At 34.2% G+C, this 17,317-nt stretch overlaps 1 protein-coding gene and 1 long non-coding RNA gene across 3 annotated transcripts in view; one reads left to right on the forward strand and one right to left on the reverse strand.

Moving 5' to 3' along the window:
* The window catches only part of LOC149499584 (uncharacterized), a 138,304-nt gene that overhangs the window by 87,907 nt on the left and 33,080 nt on the right, over positions 1-17,317 (reverse strand). The gene's annotated exons all lie outside the window — the stretch shown is intronic.
* kibra (WW and C2 domain containing protein kibra) overlaps positions 1-17,317 on the forward strand; it is an 84,291-nt gene that overhangs the window by 20,779 nt on the left and 46,195 nt on the right. Inside the window, exon 3 of one of the 2 annotated variants that reach the window (XM_028173082.2) lies at positions 4,246-4,340. In XM_028173082.2, coding sequence (XP_028028883.2) covers positions 4,246-4,340 — 95 coding nt within the window. Of the gene's footprint in view, positions 1-4,245; positions 4,341-10,187; positions 10,543-17,317 lie in introns of those variants that run through there. The other variant, XM_089739528.1, reaches the window with a different exon arrangement.

Here is a 17,317-nt window from a genome sequence, read left to right on the forward strand (position 1 = left end):
GTACGTTTACCTATTAGTCTTGCAATTTTTATTGTCCTTATATGCGTGTATTATTATATGTATTATTACCGATGTTTCTAATACTCTACTACTTTCATGGTTCGCGGCCATCAAAAATGGAATATTAAACTGTAACAGTAGTTTTAAACAGTTTCCGACTGTAAAAAATCGGAGAATATACTAAAAATATGGCAAATAAAATAGTATTAACTTTATGGTGAACAGAGAGCGCATAACTTTTTACAGTGTTGTCAATGTCAATAAAAATGCCAATACAAATTATTCTAAACTAAATTTTCGGTTACGGAGAACAGTTCAATAAATGTTTAATTATGTATCTATATCTAAACGTTTATTGAATCCTCATTTGTACATGAATTTCCAATACACGAAATAGTTATGGTAAATTTATGAAAGTGAATTAAATATTAATCTTGAACGTATCAATGAAATATTATATGTGTTTCATTTTTATCTTAAGCACGTTTTATTTTAGCTCAGTACTACATTGTATTACTGGTATGAAACATAAATCTATTTATTTAATATGTCTTCAAATTAATTAAATTCCATTGGGATGAAAAAGTGACTTTTCAATCAACAGGTGACCCTGCCGCCTCTCCAAATATATGTTTCGCACACAAAACAAGAAGGGGCACTTAAAGACTTGTTTTTTAAACGTACCGTGTCTTTTGTATTATATCCTTTTTTCAACGATAAATGCTTGGAATGTCCGTTTATAAGTATGTATATTTCTACTTGAGTCCACCACTTTGCATATTTAGTTTAAAGCATTAATATTTTATCATAATATACGATCGGTTTCGCGTCTATTTTCTGCGGGCTTTTTGTATTTATTCTCCTTGCTTTTGATAGATTTTTACTTAATGATTTTGGTATTTAAACTACTAATATATAAAATAAAAATATGTATGCTAAAGGCATGTTCAGCTTCTGTAATTAAGAAAACTAGGTATATCATATTTTGGTATCTTGGTGTGTTCGATGCAAACTGCATTGCATTGTGATCCTTAACATTCCTTAGTATTTTTGTAAGTATGAGAAAATTTGTGTGTGCGAATGTTGTGGCTGATTTTATTGGTGTTATGTGATTTGGTAACAAAGTATAGACTTATTTTATTTAATAATATCAACGTAACCAATACTTAAAGGGACAATCGTCCACTAATCTTACCTATGCTGATAGCCTTGAGAGGCTATTTCAGCTTCGCCCTAACGTGCGTAGGTGAGCTCACGGGGCTCAAACCGGAGTGTTGCTTATACTGACCCTAGCAAGAGCAGTGCTTCGCAGAATCTACCACCGGATCGGAAACGCTACCCACTGAGATGATCCGACGAGAAACTCAGTGGGCTGTGTCTATGGGTTAATTCGCTCGTCGAGCCCTTCATCGCAAGCGATGGGTTCGACGAGGACGGTGACCGGTTTAACGTTTCTAAGATACGTCTAACTAAATATTTTCGTTACGATTGTATTTGTTCACACTCGAAATAAAATGACTTCCGTTACCTTTTATTGGTGCGACGATCTTATCTTCTTCAATCGTTGAACTCTTTGCATATATAAATATGTGCTGCGTGTGGTCAACACTTTTATGTTTCACGTGTTGTATTTCGGACACGTCCGTTTCAACTTTGTTATTGTTTACTATCGGTTAGCCCTCTATGAATATTTAATGCGTTACTTTTGTTTGTGTTTATTGAAGTACGTGTGTGCCTGGAACTCTTTGAACTCGCTTTTTAATTCTTTTGATTGAATTATGTTACTTCTAAAGTTTGTTCATTTTCTTGTTATTTATTTACATATTTGAAAGTTTTTTGTCAGTGAATTCTTGTACGGATTTTGGATTAATAAGATGTTTTCGATTAGTGATTTGTTTTTTCGATTAGTGTGGTTTTCGTATTCCAATTTCAGTTTAAATTCGGGATATTTTATAAATGCAATTATTATGAATTTTTTTTTTAAAAAAAAATTTGGTTCCAAAAATGACAGGTGCTTAGAGAGAAAAACATTTACTGAATACAAATAAATTTAGTCTTTTTACCATACGCGAATCTCTGATTTTAAGAGCAGCACAAGCATATAATATGTTAGACTAACTACTTTAAAGATAAATATTATTAGCAGAAAAAAATGTACACAGAATATTTACATGTTTAGAATAGACTAAACTTTATAAAGAATTAATGCAATTATTTATAAGATTTTTGATACTATATAGTATATTGGATATTAACCGTAGATTTTACAAATCTGCGCATGTACACGTCATTTAATCTTCGACTAGTGAGCGGCAATCACTCCATGGAATCATTCCGGCCTTGCTTGCTCCAGAATTGAGAGTAATAATTGAAAGATCGTTCGTACTTTGGTTGTCACGCGGTCACCGAGTGCTTGGTGAATGCAGCTGGTTGTGGCTCTATGATTGGTTCTATAACATCAATTTTTTAACCTCCATTAAACGGTGCAAAGTGTCGGTACTCATTAGATTTATGTGAACTTTATGACGATGAATATTACTAATATATGTATGTATAAGTATTCTTTCTGTAGTTAGTTACGTTTTAAGTGCTCCTGCAATAAGACATTTCGATTTAGAAGCTCTAAACCTTTTATGGTACCTGTAAGGTTGTAAGGTTAGGCGCCACCTTCACATTTTTCTCACCCTTCTCCCACTATGTGGAATAGGCAGAGCACGTCTTCTTATTATTCTGCATAGAGATGTGGCACAAGTTTTGCGATCAGCAGCGCGACTACAAGCCGAACTTATATCTCATCATATCCATTTTAACGTGCAATAGGGAGTGAGACTTTTTCTGTTTCTTCATTTGTTGTCTCGTTTACTTTTTCTGGTTTTGATTCTATGATTTGTATATTATTATTATTATTAACATTTGCAGCAAAATTTAGATTTCTAAATACCATAAAATTAAATTTATCACATTCTGGATTTTCATAATAATTTTTACCAGTGAACCAGCAGCTTAAAAATATAATTGAGGTTTCTTGCAACTCATACTGGGTGATATATTTCATGCTGTGATGCCCATGGACTCAGGGTTCCGCTTAACACAAATTGCGCTGCGTGATAATAATTGATTTTTCTCAATTCAATAATGGTAATGTCCAATATGAATTTCAACAAATTCTAACACACACTACCCGTTACTTATTAAAGCACCTTTGACAATATGAAGAAAGAAAAAAAAATGTGAGCCGTCACGGGACGCCTGGCAGATGTGAAACATCGACATTATTTTGTAAAAGTAATATGCAGAAAAGAACAGATTGTGATAGGAACTAAATATGTCATAATGATAAAATAAAATATTACGAAAAAATAATTTGTTTTCAAGTAAAACACAGAGAGAATCGCACAGTCGATTGCGCATGGCGACGCGTCGCCACACCGTACACTGCATATAGACTGTGTGTATATACCATCATATTATAGTGTATATATATACCATCATATTATCATGTATATATATACCATTCTATAGAAATCGGTTTTACGTGCGGCTATAGATGTTTCACATCAAAAAACTTATAACTTCATTTAAGCAAGAATCAGTATCGTAAATTAATTATCAGAGATTAACTAAATCGCTTATTCCGAAATGAATATTTGTATCGATATTTTATCAGGCAACGGCGCCGCCGCTATCTAAGCGGTCATAAAAATATTTCTTTAATGTTGCGTGTCGAGACCTTATTTACTGTTTATTAGGAAATCGTCGATAGTACCTACCCGGAAAGCGTCTCGTTTCTTTTCCACGTGACGTTCAATTGTTTTTCCTGTATGCTTGCTTATGCTTTAGTTGTAATTGATGTAATTTTCGAATTTGTTCCGAAAACCGAAGATAAATAAAAAAGTTCACTGGACTTACGTAGAGCACAGAGGAGGATACTAGGATTATTTACGTGCGCTGTTGTTGCTTCGTAGAGATTATTTTTAAATAAAAATTAAAAAAAATCAACAATAAACATACATGTAAGCTGAACAAAAACAGAGTCAAGAAGCTATTGTACAAAATTATATTATTTTTTCATATGTCACACATTTGATTAAAACGTTCCTAAGATTTGTTTATCATATGTCGCATGAAAACTATAAAGCCTAATATAGAATATAGCCTATAATAAAGTCTAATAGAAATATGAATATCTAATAGAGCCATGAAGTCATATATTATGTGTGTTTCATAGAAAATTATTTTTTGCAGAGGTGACCCAGCTAGAAGACCCAAGGCTAGAATGGCTGAGTGTTCAGGAGGCGATGCTGAGGGACTACCTCCACACAGCGCAGGAGGCTCTCGAGGTCAGTTCGAAAGCTTAATATAGATGGTACACAAAATGCTTTTCAATGGGAAGTGCACCATCACATGAGAACCGCAGAATCGATATTACAATAAAAACAGAATGCAAAGAAAAGTACACTTCACAATAGAATCGCGAAATATTTTTTTGAAATTAGAACAGGTTATAATCGATTAGTTAGTTATCGTAAATGTGAAAATACTCGAACTGCCCCGCGGCTTCTACTGCCTTAAATTTGTACTTTAGAAAGTATGAAACATGTTGCACTAGAGATGATGATTTGTAGATCCGTACGTACCTAAAATCCAATCCAGTGACCGCATTGTGATAGTGCTCTGAGGAATTGCTTGAGATGATTCCGTCATCTCGTTTTTACCATCGCACCGCGCCCGCCACCGGAGTAGAGTTCATCATACTATCTGGAGCCACTGTGTTCATCCACAGTGTTTCCAGAGATATTTTTTGCTATGTACCATCTGGCGTTAGAATTTTGTGAGCTAGTTGAGAAGATGAGCTGACGATCTGCCCTTTGTAAAGTGGTTTCCTCAACTCATAGAAATCGAATCGTGAAAAAATGTGGTATTCTCGTCAAGTCAAATTTCAAGCTTACATGGCTTTCGTCGCGTTAATCGCACACAGATTTATAATCAAAATTTAATTAGGCATATAAAATTAAAAATCTCCGCTTTGAAATTTTAGACAGCCAAATAACATATAACTATAATATATTTGTAAATCTTCGATGGAAAGACACACGCATTTTTTTTAACAGTCGAACAATAGGTTCAGATTGATGAAGAAGAAACATGTACATAGTTGAACAATGTTAATTATCAGAGTCAAAAAATATACAACAAAACATACAGCGTACGAGGAAAACACATTGTTGTAACCACATCCATTACAACGTTCTTCCGGCGGAGGATATCCGCGATTTTTGTCTCCGTTCTACATTGCCACGAGTTTCATTGGAAACAAAAACTAAAGATACACGCCCCTAATTGCGAATCTCCTCCTTTTTTATTTAAAGTCGGCTAAAACACTTTCTCTTCTTTTAGTAATAGGTACGTATTTTAAGAATACGTACGTATTACGTCAATCATATCACTCGCTATCATCAGACGGTGTATTTAAAATGTAAGTTAAAAATGCTATCTATAGTGTTCGGAACGCCCGTAAAAAGCTTAACAGTAAAGCAACAATTGTCATATATAATTTTTTTTATTTTTTTCTCTACGGTTGTCAATAAAAACTGTCAGCTACGAGATGCGCATCTTATTTTTTTATTGTAAAATCTGCCTCAAAACCTAAAATATAAACAAGAAACCGTCCGCTACACATAGTCTTGGTTATTTAGGAGTGTAGAAATATAATTAATAATTCTCTGTGTGTTTAGATTCTGTGATTCTTCACTGATTGTATTCTTGAATTCCTCGGATTTAAAATAAATATAGTTTTATCTTTTAACGTATAATATTAAAACTAAAACGAAACCTGTTAGAAAAAAATAAGTGGAATTCGATAAAAATGAATACGCATAGATGCAGATACTCACACATACACAATACAACATGCATGCGCGCACATGCCCACATATACACACACTCACACACACACACACACACATTCACACACGCACACATACACATAATAACCTTAAATGATAACACCTAATGATCTCTCAACACTAGTCCGCAGCATCTGTTCACGACTTAACCCAACCTAATCTATCTTAAGAAGAAGGGATCCTGGAGATTAGTAATACAGGTATTTGAATCTAGTACAGACTTCAGCTCTTTCAAAGGCTTACAAAATAAATTATAAGGTTAATGTCCATTTGTATTCGTACTATACCTTTAAGAGAAATAAATAAATTATTATTATTATTATTATTTCTCTTTGCTTTGAATATGCGTTGGCCAATTGTTTTTGTAATTCATAATAATATACTCGAAACCGCATTCGTCTTTCTGTTCGTAAGGTGCATCATGTTAGGACTGTTTCTGAAATGGCAGTTAACTATAAACGTTTTTACTAAATTAATTTAAATGAAAAACGAGACAGCTGGCATACGTTGGCTCAAACACAAACCCCGGGTGTCAGCTGATATTGAAACGTGTTCGATCGATTGCGTCACTTAAAAAATATACAAAAAAATATCGATCGGCAGTTTCTGTTGTTATCATAAGAGAATCCGTAACACCTGTCTTTGTTTGCGATAATGATCCGTGTACTTCGATTAAACAATAACATATCTATACTTATCTAATATATAAAAATTAATTGCTGTTCGTTAGTCTCGCTAAAACTCGAGAATGGCTGGACCGATTTGCCTAATTTTGGTCTTGAATTATTTGTGGAAGTCCAGAGAAAGTTTGAAAGGTAGCTAAATATGAAAATGCTAGGAATTAAATAAAAATAACAATTTTGTTTTTCCTTCGTCGCGTCGGACGGATTTCTTTTGTTTGTTTTAAGTTTATTTTATACAAAAGCTTAGGTCTTTTATTTATCGATTGAGGCACTACGAAGTCTGCCGGGTCAGCTAGTTATTGTATAAAATGCAATCGTGAATGCAATTGAAAATTCGTCATACAACAAATTTTGTAATACGCATAATAACCCTACGCGAATTCATGCGATTCGTTATTGTATCTTATGCGGACAAAATAAGAAAATAGCACAATATATATGCACCACACACTTTTTTTGTCAATAACATTAAGTGTCTTGTTGATAGCTTAATTCTGATTTTAGTTAAAAATGCGAAAATAAATCTTAAAAGTAGTTTAATTAATTAAGTCAACGACTCGCGTAGAAAATTCTATTTTTATTTTTATTCAAGTTCAATTTTATTTTATTTCTTATTTATTTTAGAGATATTTTCTTATTTCAGATTTTTAAATCATCTTGAAAAAAAATTTGTCTACGGCCACCCACAAAAGCGTGTTTTTTAACTAGTATTTATTTTTTCGTATTCTTTATATTTTCGTAAATGTATTTTGTTTATTGAGTTCCTAAAATATCAGTGTATTCAAAACTCAATAAACAAATATACGACTATTTAATTTTGCACTTATATTTTTATTGTTACTTGCAATAAAGTACGTAAAATGAAAACAATGTGTCATTTTGTGTAAGTGTATCCACATCAATGACGTTGTGAATTTGTCGTCATATTTTCGCCTATTTTTGCCGCGAAACAGTATAGAATTTCAGTTTGAATGGGCAGCCGTTGTCCACTATAACTGAGAGTTAGGTCACGGCTCAAGTCAGTTGCGGAATTTACATTATTAGACATCATTAAAGGCTTCGGCACCCGCTTAACACTAGGTGGAGCGTGAGATCGTTTACCTGTCTAAGCTTTTTTTATTGCCTCTGTAAGCAGACGAGCATTCGGCCCACCTGATGATAAGTGGTTACCGTCGCTCAAGGACGTGCAATCCGAGGGGCAGAGCCAAGCCGCTGCCTACCGTTAAAAGAAGAAAAATCTGTATAAATTTTTGAGTCTGATAATTGACGCACGAACGCATAGAGATTTATTTATTTATTTTTTATTGCCTTTGTAGGCAAACGAGCGTGCGGCCCACCTGATGGTGAGTGGTTACCGTCGCCCATGGACTTCAGCAATGCCAGGGGCAGAGCCAAGCCGCTGCCTACGAACAAACAGAAACGGATTTTAATTTTAAACACCTTATTAGAATAAATTTAAAAATTTACCATGTTATAGTAAATTATAGTACAGTTCATCGACATTACACAGCGTGTTCCTTTATCATTTAAGATAAATTTTGCATATAACGAACACCGTTCATTTCTATATTTATTTCATTAGCAGTATCCGTGACTTGTGTTATTTGCATAGTAATCTACGGCTTTTGCACGAGCACATATCAAATATTTAGTTTTGTTTCTAAATTAGCATGCTTTATTTTCATTTTATATTATTAAAGTGGGAAACAAAAAAACTTAGAGATCTCCGTGTTAAAATTATGATTTTTTATTCTCTTACTTCCAAATTCATTTGTAAATACTTTTAGTCGGTTCTTGTTTTAATTAAGTTAATTTTAAGAAGTTAAGAAACGTTTAGCAAAATAAAACTATTGCTACTATTTTACTATTATTATTTTACTGGTGGTAGGACCTCTTGTAAGTCCGCACGGGTAGGTACCATCGCCCTGCCTATTTCTGCCCTGAAGCAGTAATGCGTTTCGGTTTGAAGAGTGGGGCAGCCGTTGTAACTATACTGAGACCTTAGAACTTATATCTCAAGGTGGGTGGCGCATTTACGTTGTAGATGTCTATGGGATCCAGTAACACCAGGTGAGCTGTGAGCTCGTCCACCCATCTAAGCGATAAAAAAATAAAAAAACTAGCTATGGATGAATTGGATGATATGAGTGATCTGTTTAGGAGCCTGACCTTTGTCCTAGCTTACTCAAAATATGCTATGTCGATTGTATACGATGATAGATGTCAATGACCGGTTATCATATTTTGATACGTATGTCCTTGTGTTTCTGTTGAAAATCTTTTACCACGATTACCCAAAACTCATTTCAATCGTCATCCCATTATAGTATTCATAAGTCGAAAAAAATAACTCAGGAATAATAAACATGTTTTTTAGTATTTGAAAACGTAGAAAAAACCAAGCATTGTATATCGAAATAGAAGTATTTAAGTTGCCAATACAAATACAGATGGCTCAATATAATTTTTCAGTTAGCAAATAAATAGGTCGTTACGTTCAATTGCTGTTATATTTCATGCCGTATTGAAATGGGACTTGTCAAAATGGCGAGCTCAGACAGGGTGTCTGTTTCTATCGTATAATTATGGTTAGTGATAACGTCTACAAATACAATCTGAAACATACAAGTCTTTACAATAAACATGTTTCGAAAACCAATCAAGATTGACCGACGTCAATATAATTTAATTATGATTGTATTTAATCTATATGTAATTTCGGACGTTATGGATTATATTGAGGGGTGCAAAGTTATTTGGTTTAAGTGTCATTTCGCGACAGTTATCTTTGTTATTAAAGGTGCGTTTTATTTGGTATAAGCATCAATAGTCCGTTGTTTTTAATTGAACTTCAAGTAAGTGAAGAAGTTTTTTGTTTTGATATTTTTTCCAAATTTTAAACATTAAAAGGCTTCCTCTTCTGTAAAGTTGCAAACATGTCACTTAAACCAAATAGTCTTTCACCCCTCGATATAGTTTTTATAGCTAGAAACAATAGAACCAATCGCCAACTAACACTCATTCGGGTCTGCTGATGTGAGAAATCTTCAAACGGAAAGGTTGAGGAATAGTTTAAGCACTCTTTTCAGAGCCACATTTAAAACTGTTACAGAAACTATATTTCAATTAATGTCTTTTATATTTACAACAACAATTTGAAGAGCAGACCCGTTAACGTGGTATGGACATGTGATGCATAGAGAGAAGATGCATGTGACTATGAGATGTATGGAAATGGTAGTGCAAGGTAGAGCGGGAAAAGGTCGACCGAAGAAGATATGGGTGGAGTGTGTGAATGACGATATGAGAGAGAGAAAGGAGTGAGTGTTGAGATGACAGCTGATAGAAGAGAATGGAAGAGAAAAATTTGCTGTGCCGACCCCACCTAGGTGGGGATAAGGTGGAGACAAAGAAGAACATTTTTTATATATTTACAAGTAATTCTAATTAGTATTAAGAGTTAAGCTATGTTTCAGTGATAAGCAGTCGAAAAAGGTCGTAACCAACTTTGCTATTCCCTAATCTTAGTCATCTTGTTGTAGGTACCACAATAATTAAAACTTTTGTAACATATGTACAATGAAAAATAAATACCTATGTACACGGTTTTGATAGTGTTCCAAAAATAAAATTCAACACCTGCGCTCACACAGAGACATACGTCAAAGGCATTTTTGTCAAAGCTGCTAATACTGTTATTTTGTGCAGTTTTCGACCTTATGACCCGACGCGGTTTGGTGTGCGCTGAAGTTAATAAGTTGGCTAATACAGAACGCGGTGTAGTACTTGACAGGTTCATACGTAGTATGTAGATTGTTTAGAGTGTCGATACCATACACATGCGCGTCACCGATTTGAAAATAATATTTCGCTGTAATGCAGTGATTTGATGACTATTTATTTGTACTACAGATCCCGTAGTAGTCGAAATTCGACTATAATTAATTGGAATTGTAAGTTTGTACACTATTATGATTGTATCTTATACTTCTATAATAACAAATTTCGCCAAGACTACACTATAAAAATATTAACAAAGACAAACAATATTTAATCTCAATTTGACAACAGACGTCAAGAACAAAAGTTTGGCAATAAATAGTATGCATGCGTGTGTGCGTCAAATAGATGGTATGTAGTGTGTGTAATGTTTTTTTATTGATTTAAGGTATCTTTTACGCATTATTTAAAAAAAAAAATTAGCATTGTGCACTTCTTCTCTATATTCTCTATAAGTGTGGAAAGTTTCATACTCCTCCGTCCGCACAATTTTCGTAAAAAGGGATACAAAGTTTTTGCTTCGCGTATTAATATATAGATTTATTTTAGTTGTTGTGATTTCATGTTGAATAAAACTAACGGAATGCTTTATCTTAAAATTACGTTCCACAAAATATTACCACATCACATATTGATACGGTAGTAGGTATAATTATTATGACACGTGATAACTGTCGCAGCGTGAGTTGTGATATTTTAGATAAAACGCATTCTGTTGGTTCGATTTAAATTATTAAACATTAAATTAATAAATCTATACATACGTATGTTCATACACGAATATCCCATATTAAAAGCATTTTAGATTTCTAATGTAATTTTAAAAATAAATTAATAAGCCTTAATGGTTGCGTAAACAAAACAAGGTAAGTGCGTAAAAATTTAGGTATCTTTCACTGATTGAGTCACGCAATACCTTATAGCGAAATGTTAGTATGATTTCTTCATGCCTTTCGAGATATTTAGCGTGTCCCATGCCAATATTAGCTTTCCATTAATTTGAACACACACAGAGAGGTTATTTGAAACCATTATTAAGAATTAAAAAACCGTGTAGGCAGTAAAAGGTTGTAGGTTGTAAAAATTTGCGCTTCCGATATTTTTGACTCACGCAAATGGAACGCAACATCCTATTTACTTACCCATGTGAAGTAAGCCTTGTAAATGTCAATATTAGCTTTAGAATATTTGGTGGTTCACAATTCGTACGGTTTTAAAAAACTTTATATTTTTATTAGGTTTTTTTTTTTCTAAATAAGTTATAATATGTTATTTAAATCTTTGACTGCCGTGTAGGTCATCGGTGCCCTACGTGGCGCACTGAAGTTTTTTTTTGTATTGCTTAGATGGGTGGACGAGCTCACAGTCCACCTGGTGTTAAGTGGTTACTGGAGCCCATAGACATTTACGCGCATTTACAAACGTAAATGCGCCACCCACCATGAGATATAAGTTCTAAGATCTAAGTATAGTTACAACGGCTGCCCTACCCTTCAGACCGAAACGCATTACTGCTTCACGGCAGAAATAGGCAGGGCGATGGTACCTACCCGCGCGGACTCACAAGACGTCCTACCACCAGTCCTACTACAATTATGTCGATTTATCTCTTCGATATTCTTACTAAGGCGCCGAAATATCTAGTAGACTCCGGGAAAGACGAATTCGAAGATACTGAGAATGAATCTATTTGTAAGAGATCCAAAAGACTTAAACATACATTAAAAACAAAAGAAGGCAAAGTTAGGCAATCTAGAGGCTTAGTAACACAACTCGACATTACTTCACAGCGCCGTGTAGATCACCGGTGATCTACATGGTAGTTAAAGGGTTAATTAGTATATTCGTAGATCGGAAACGTGCACCTACTAAAATGGCCAAAATTGTTAGACACTGTTTTGTTCATATATCTGAGGAACCGCAAAGGAACACTATATTAGTTACGCGTTCCATTCCGTGATGTTGTTATTAATAAAATCTAGTTTAACGTACGTAAAATTCGCGGAGTTTCCAATGACGTACGGCGAAGAAGTTGTTTTCTTAATTAAGTCTCATTTGATTCTTGATTAAATTTTTTGCTAGATATGTGGAGCGCTGCGATTATTTACATAATTCTTGTTACTAGTCTATATTGGTGGAAAAATATTGTATTAGATTTGACGATAAGAAACTAATTCGTTTGAAAATTTGTCATATTTTAACCTAAGTAGCTAAATATACTGGGTGTTAGGAAATCGCTTCCGAAAACGAAGAGACGATAGTACTAATGACACATTTGATGATGGGACGGAAAAAATCGACCTTGATTTAAAATTAAAATAAAACATATTTTTAAAACGTTTGATTAGCATTATTTTCGATCCATCATGTTAGTACAGCTAAATGAAAAGATAGTTTCATAAAAAATACATTACCTTACTAAAAAAAAAACCAGCAATGAAACACGAAATCAAAAACAGCTGATGCTCGGATCAACGAACGCACGGGCGCGGCCTTTCTTTTAGGCGCATACCGGCGCGGCGCTGATACCGCGCTTCCCAAAATTTGTAGGTAGAAAATTTTCTTTTTCGGAAGCGGTCTCCTAACACCCAATATAATATATGCTAAATATTTCTTTAACCCTTTAAGATATTTTGCGTCGTGGCGATAAATGAAACTGTTACCCTGAAATTTTTCATACAATGCCTATGAATACAAAATATGAGTCACCCAATTGAAACAATAGCTGCAAGGTTATTTATTAACTAGAATAATAACTTTGGCATGCGTTGCTTTTCCGGCGGCAGCGTCCATGGCAAGTTGAAACAATGTTTACACGTTTTTTGATGAAATACCCATTTTGAAGTCGTACGTCGGCGTATTACATAAACTATGCAGAAATGCGGTTATTCTTGGTTATTGTGAGTAGACAAACTTGTTAGATTACTCCGTTCATTAAAGCGACCGAGTTGAATAGTTTCCTAAAACATCTAGAATAACGCCATTGAAACCATTTTGCAAGTTGCTTTCATTATATCATTCGAATTCAACATTCATAGACGGACTACGCAATACTTAATTCAGAGCACACGTAAATAAAGATTTTTTTAAATGTTTCCTGTGAAATTTAAATGAATAACATATTAGACAAAGCTGTGCAATAGAAAATATATTTTAATATGCTACAAAAATATGCTTAGATATGTGGTTTTAGAGAAACTTTTAAGTCGAGAAAGGCAAGCGGCTTGCAGACGGGCAGATCTGTGTTAATGATGATTAATGATTCGGAATATTACAACAAAATGATACGTATATGGTATTAACTGCAACAGTTTGCGCATTAGTAAGGTCTAAGGTCCCCGGGTATCATAATTGATCAAGCTAATGCATCTTTTTGTTTACTCGCGCTGGTGTTATCAATCAATTGACGTCAATTGCTAACCGTGAAGGTTATCTGAGATGACTGGGAGTCATCCATCGCCAGCAACGTAGGTCGCGTTGCATTCCATGAGGCTACGAATCAGAATTACGTAAACAAATCGGATGATGTATGTAAAACAGAAGTGATTGTGTGAATATTCATTTGTCGCAAAATGTTGTGTATTTTTAGATTGGCAACATTCAACTTGTTTTTTTTTAAAACTATATACGCTGTTTTATTATATATTTGATTTATTTTTAGTATTTATGTGTAAAGTAGAATTATTAGGTTAAATCGCTTGGAAAATGTAATGAAATATTTTCTTAACCAGTTTTCTTATTTAAGTGCCGTGTAAACTTCTATACTAAAAACATAAATTAATAACTTTATTTGTGTGTAGCAGATAAATAGTTTTCGGTTTTGGTTCATTAAATACGTTAAATATATTCAAGCTACTTACAAACTTCCGAAATGTCTCGGACACAACGCCTTTGACACAAAATACCAAACTAATTGGAGCTAAATATCAAGGTTCGTTTTATGAAAATTGCGTAAATGCCATTTCCTCTGAGAATGTATATTATAATGATATAACGTTGATAAGTTCTATATAGAATTATAATAGGAGATTATTGGAGTTTCATTTTAGGGATTGTTCTGTGTGTAGCGCGAAGAGTGTGGTTTTAAACTCTAAATCACGTATTTTCAAGTCTCGACGAATGCAGATATGTAGAGATAACGGGATACTCTCGGAGTGCGAATACGTACGTGACGTGTTTCACTAAGCTTATCGCAACCTAGTATTCCGCCGTTGAAAAGTGGCAAATTCGAAACGGATTTAAAATTATATCCCGGATTTGGAACAACAACAACAACAAAAAAAAGTGTTTTTGAGTCCACATTGCCTCTTCATGCACGAAATGTTTAAGTAAATATGAGAACCTATTCAATTAAATTAAGTGGCGTTCATAGTTTCACAATTCGTCTTTTCACGTTGCTAGATCAGTCCATCAGCTGTCCTTATTCTCTCGGCTGTGCGTGCTCAATGCGAAACAATACAACCGGCACTTATCTCGTTGTATCAGACCATCGCATTCCATTGTTATCTAATCTACAGACCACTGTGCGCGCACTCACTGCGCTATTCACTATATTCATTATAGATAGCAGAACGTTTCATTTTATTCTATCAGTTTTTAATTAACAATCGCGATCTCAACGCTGAAAAAGGTCTGTATTAAATTTTCGTCATTTTTATGTCTATTAGGAACTTGTGATATCCAGTTTGAGCTATTAAGCACCTCTTTATAATGTCGAGTGAGATTTACAGGCATAAAATAGTTCAGTTTTAGAGGCAGAGTTCGAAATTGGAAATTGTTTCTTGATTAATCATCGTATAAAAGTTGAAAGAAACATGTAAATTTGTTTATTTTAATTTAAAGTAGTCATCCACTAGATATTACAACGCTTTGTGACATGAAGTTGATTTAATTACAATAATTTTCTGGTTTTTGAAATATATATTCACAGCAGGTACCAAAGTCGGCCATTTGAACACGCCCCAGGGGTAAAGAAAGTTAGGTAGAAAATGGTAGAAATAGAAGTGCGGATACTATAGACGAAAGGGAAGCAGATATAGTAATTAGATTGTGGTGACAACGATCTTACATGGTGTGTAAGATCGTGTGACAAATCGTAAATTAAGAAATAAAACATTTACAAACTAACAGGCCTTCACAATCGAATCAAATTCTTACATTGATGACAATTGCTCTTTGGAATACTGATTCAAAACATGTACCTTAATAGTGCATCAATAAAATTGTTATCATAACAATAATGTGATTTAAAAATAGATTCTCAATAGACAGTAGTCTGATGATATATATGAGGCCACTTGAGTTTTGGACCGGTTAAGAGTAGCAGCTGATAATGTAGGTGCCCGTCGTACAGACGCTTACGAATCTGGCCACAATGTCTGATGGCTTGATAAGAAACGTAATTCCTTTGTGTTATTCATAATTCTATTCGTTTTCTTCTATGAATAGACCACAGTGAGTGTTGATTGGTAATTAATTTGTGTTATTTATCAAATTTTAGTTTTGTTGCGACATGTCTTTCTTTGTTTTCGATAGTTTTTGATCAATGCACCAAATCTCACTAGGAAACTAAAATTTTATTTGTAGTTATTACCGTTTGATCGTTATTCTATTGCTTAAATCAATCCTTCGTGGAAGAAACGAATTTCGTGAGCCTATTCCTGGAATTTACTCGCGGCGCGGAATGTTGGCTACGTTGTTTTGGCAAAAAATAGAATCGAGAATTCGTAACGAGTACAATTGCTTAGATCTTTCCGTATAGAACTTTAAAATAATGTTTAACAACACAACGGAGGCGTTTGCGGATCACAATCGATCAAGACCGTTATCTTGGTGCTTTATTTAGACAATACGGGTATATTCTCCCGGGCTAATTCATATAGAACGAGCTCATGTTTCAGCTGATTACTGAACTTTGTGATTGTACTTGCTGTGCTTGTTGATGATGCTGCCCACTCCCTGCCGCACTATATTAGACCGAAGTATTAATTGCTTTAACCGAAATGCCACAATTTAAAAATTAAACTCGTGTTTTCGTGACGACTGTACCATTCTGACGTAATAGTAAAAACTTTAACCTAACAACGCACTACTATTTTTTTATTTTATTGGTTAGATGGGTGGATGAGCTCACAGGCCACCTGGTGTTAAGTGGTTACTGGAGCCCATAGACATCTACAACGTAAATGCGCACCTACCTTGAGATAAAAGTTCTAAGGTTTCAGGTATAGTTACAACGGCTGCCCTTCAAACCGAAACGCAATACTGCTTCACGGCAGAAACAGGCTGGGTGGTGGTACCTACCCGTCTAATCTACTAAAATCAAAATAATCAGCAAATTATTTAATGCTTAAATAATAAAAGCAATTATTTACAACGTAAGCTAAGTGGTATCCGGCCTCATCTAAATTATTGGTATAACATGGCTATATTTTTCCTTAAGCCTAGATCGTTTTGATTTAATAGGGACGAAATTATTTCGCCGAAGGGCCCCCGGTGATGTCGGGCTCCGCGAACGGTGAGCGTGCTACCGTATCACATTCCATAGACCTGTATTATACCTACGAGATACGAGGCGATCGAGAATGTTATTAACCTTTTTAACCACTAAATCATTTTTATATATATATTTTTTTAAATTAAAGTTATGTTTGGGTATCGAAAATGACTTTTTTTTATATATGAAGAGGAAGAATTTGAAAATAATAATAAATGTATTTATTTTAATATGTATGCCTATTTTTATGCTTTAGAATGTCAAACCAATATAAGTTGTTTTGTGGTGGGTTTCGGATTGTTGAATTATTTTAAACTAGCGACCCGCCCTCGCTTCGCTTCGGAAACATTAAAACACACATGAAACAAAAAAATAAAATAAAAATAAAAAAGTAGCCTATGTTCATCAGGGACAATGTCGGCTTCTAATGGAAAAATAATTTTTCAAATCGG

Source organism: Bombyx mandarina, chromosome A1 (genome assembly GCF_030267445.1).
Source record: "Bombyx mandarina strain Sakado chromosome A1, ASM3026744v2".
Taxonomy (NCBI): Eukaryota; Metazoa; Arthropoda; class Insecta; order Lepidoptera; family Bombycidae; genus Bombyx; species Bombyx mandarina.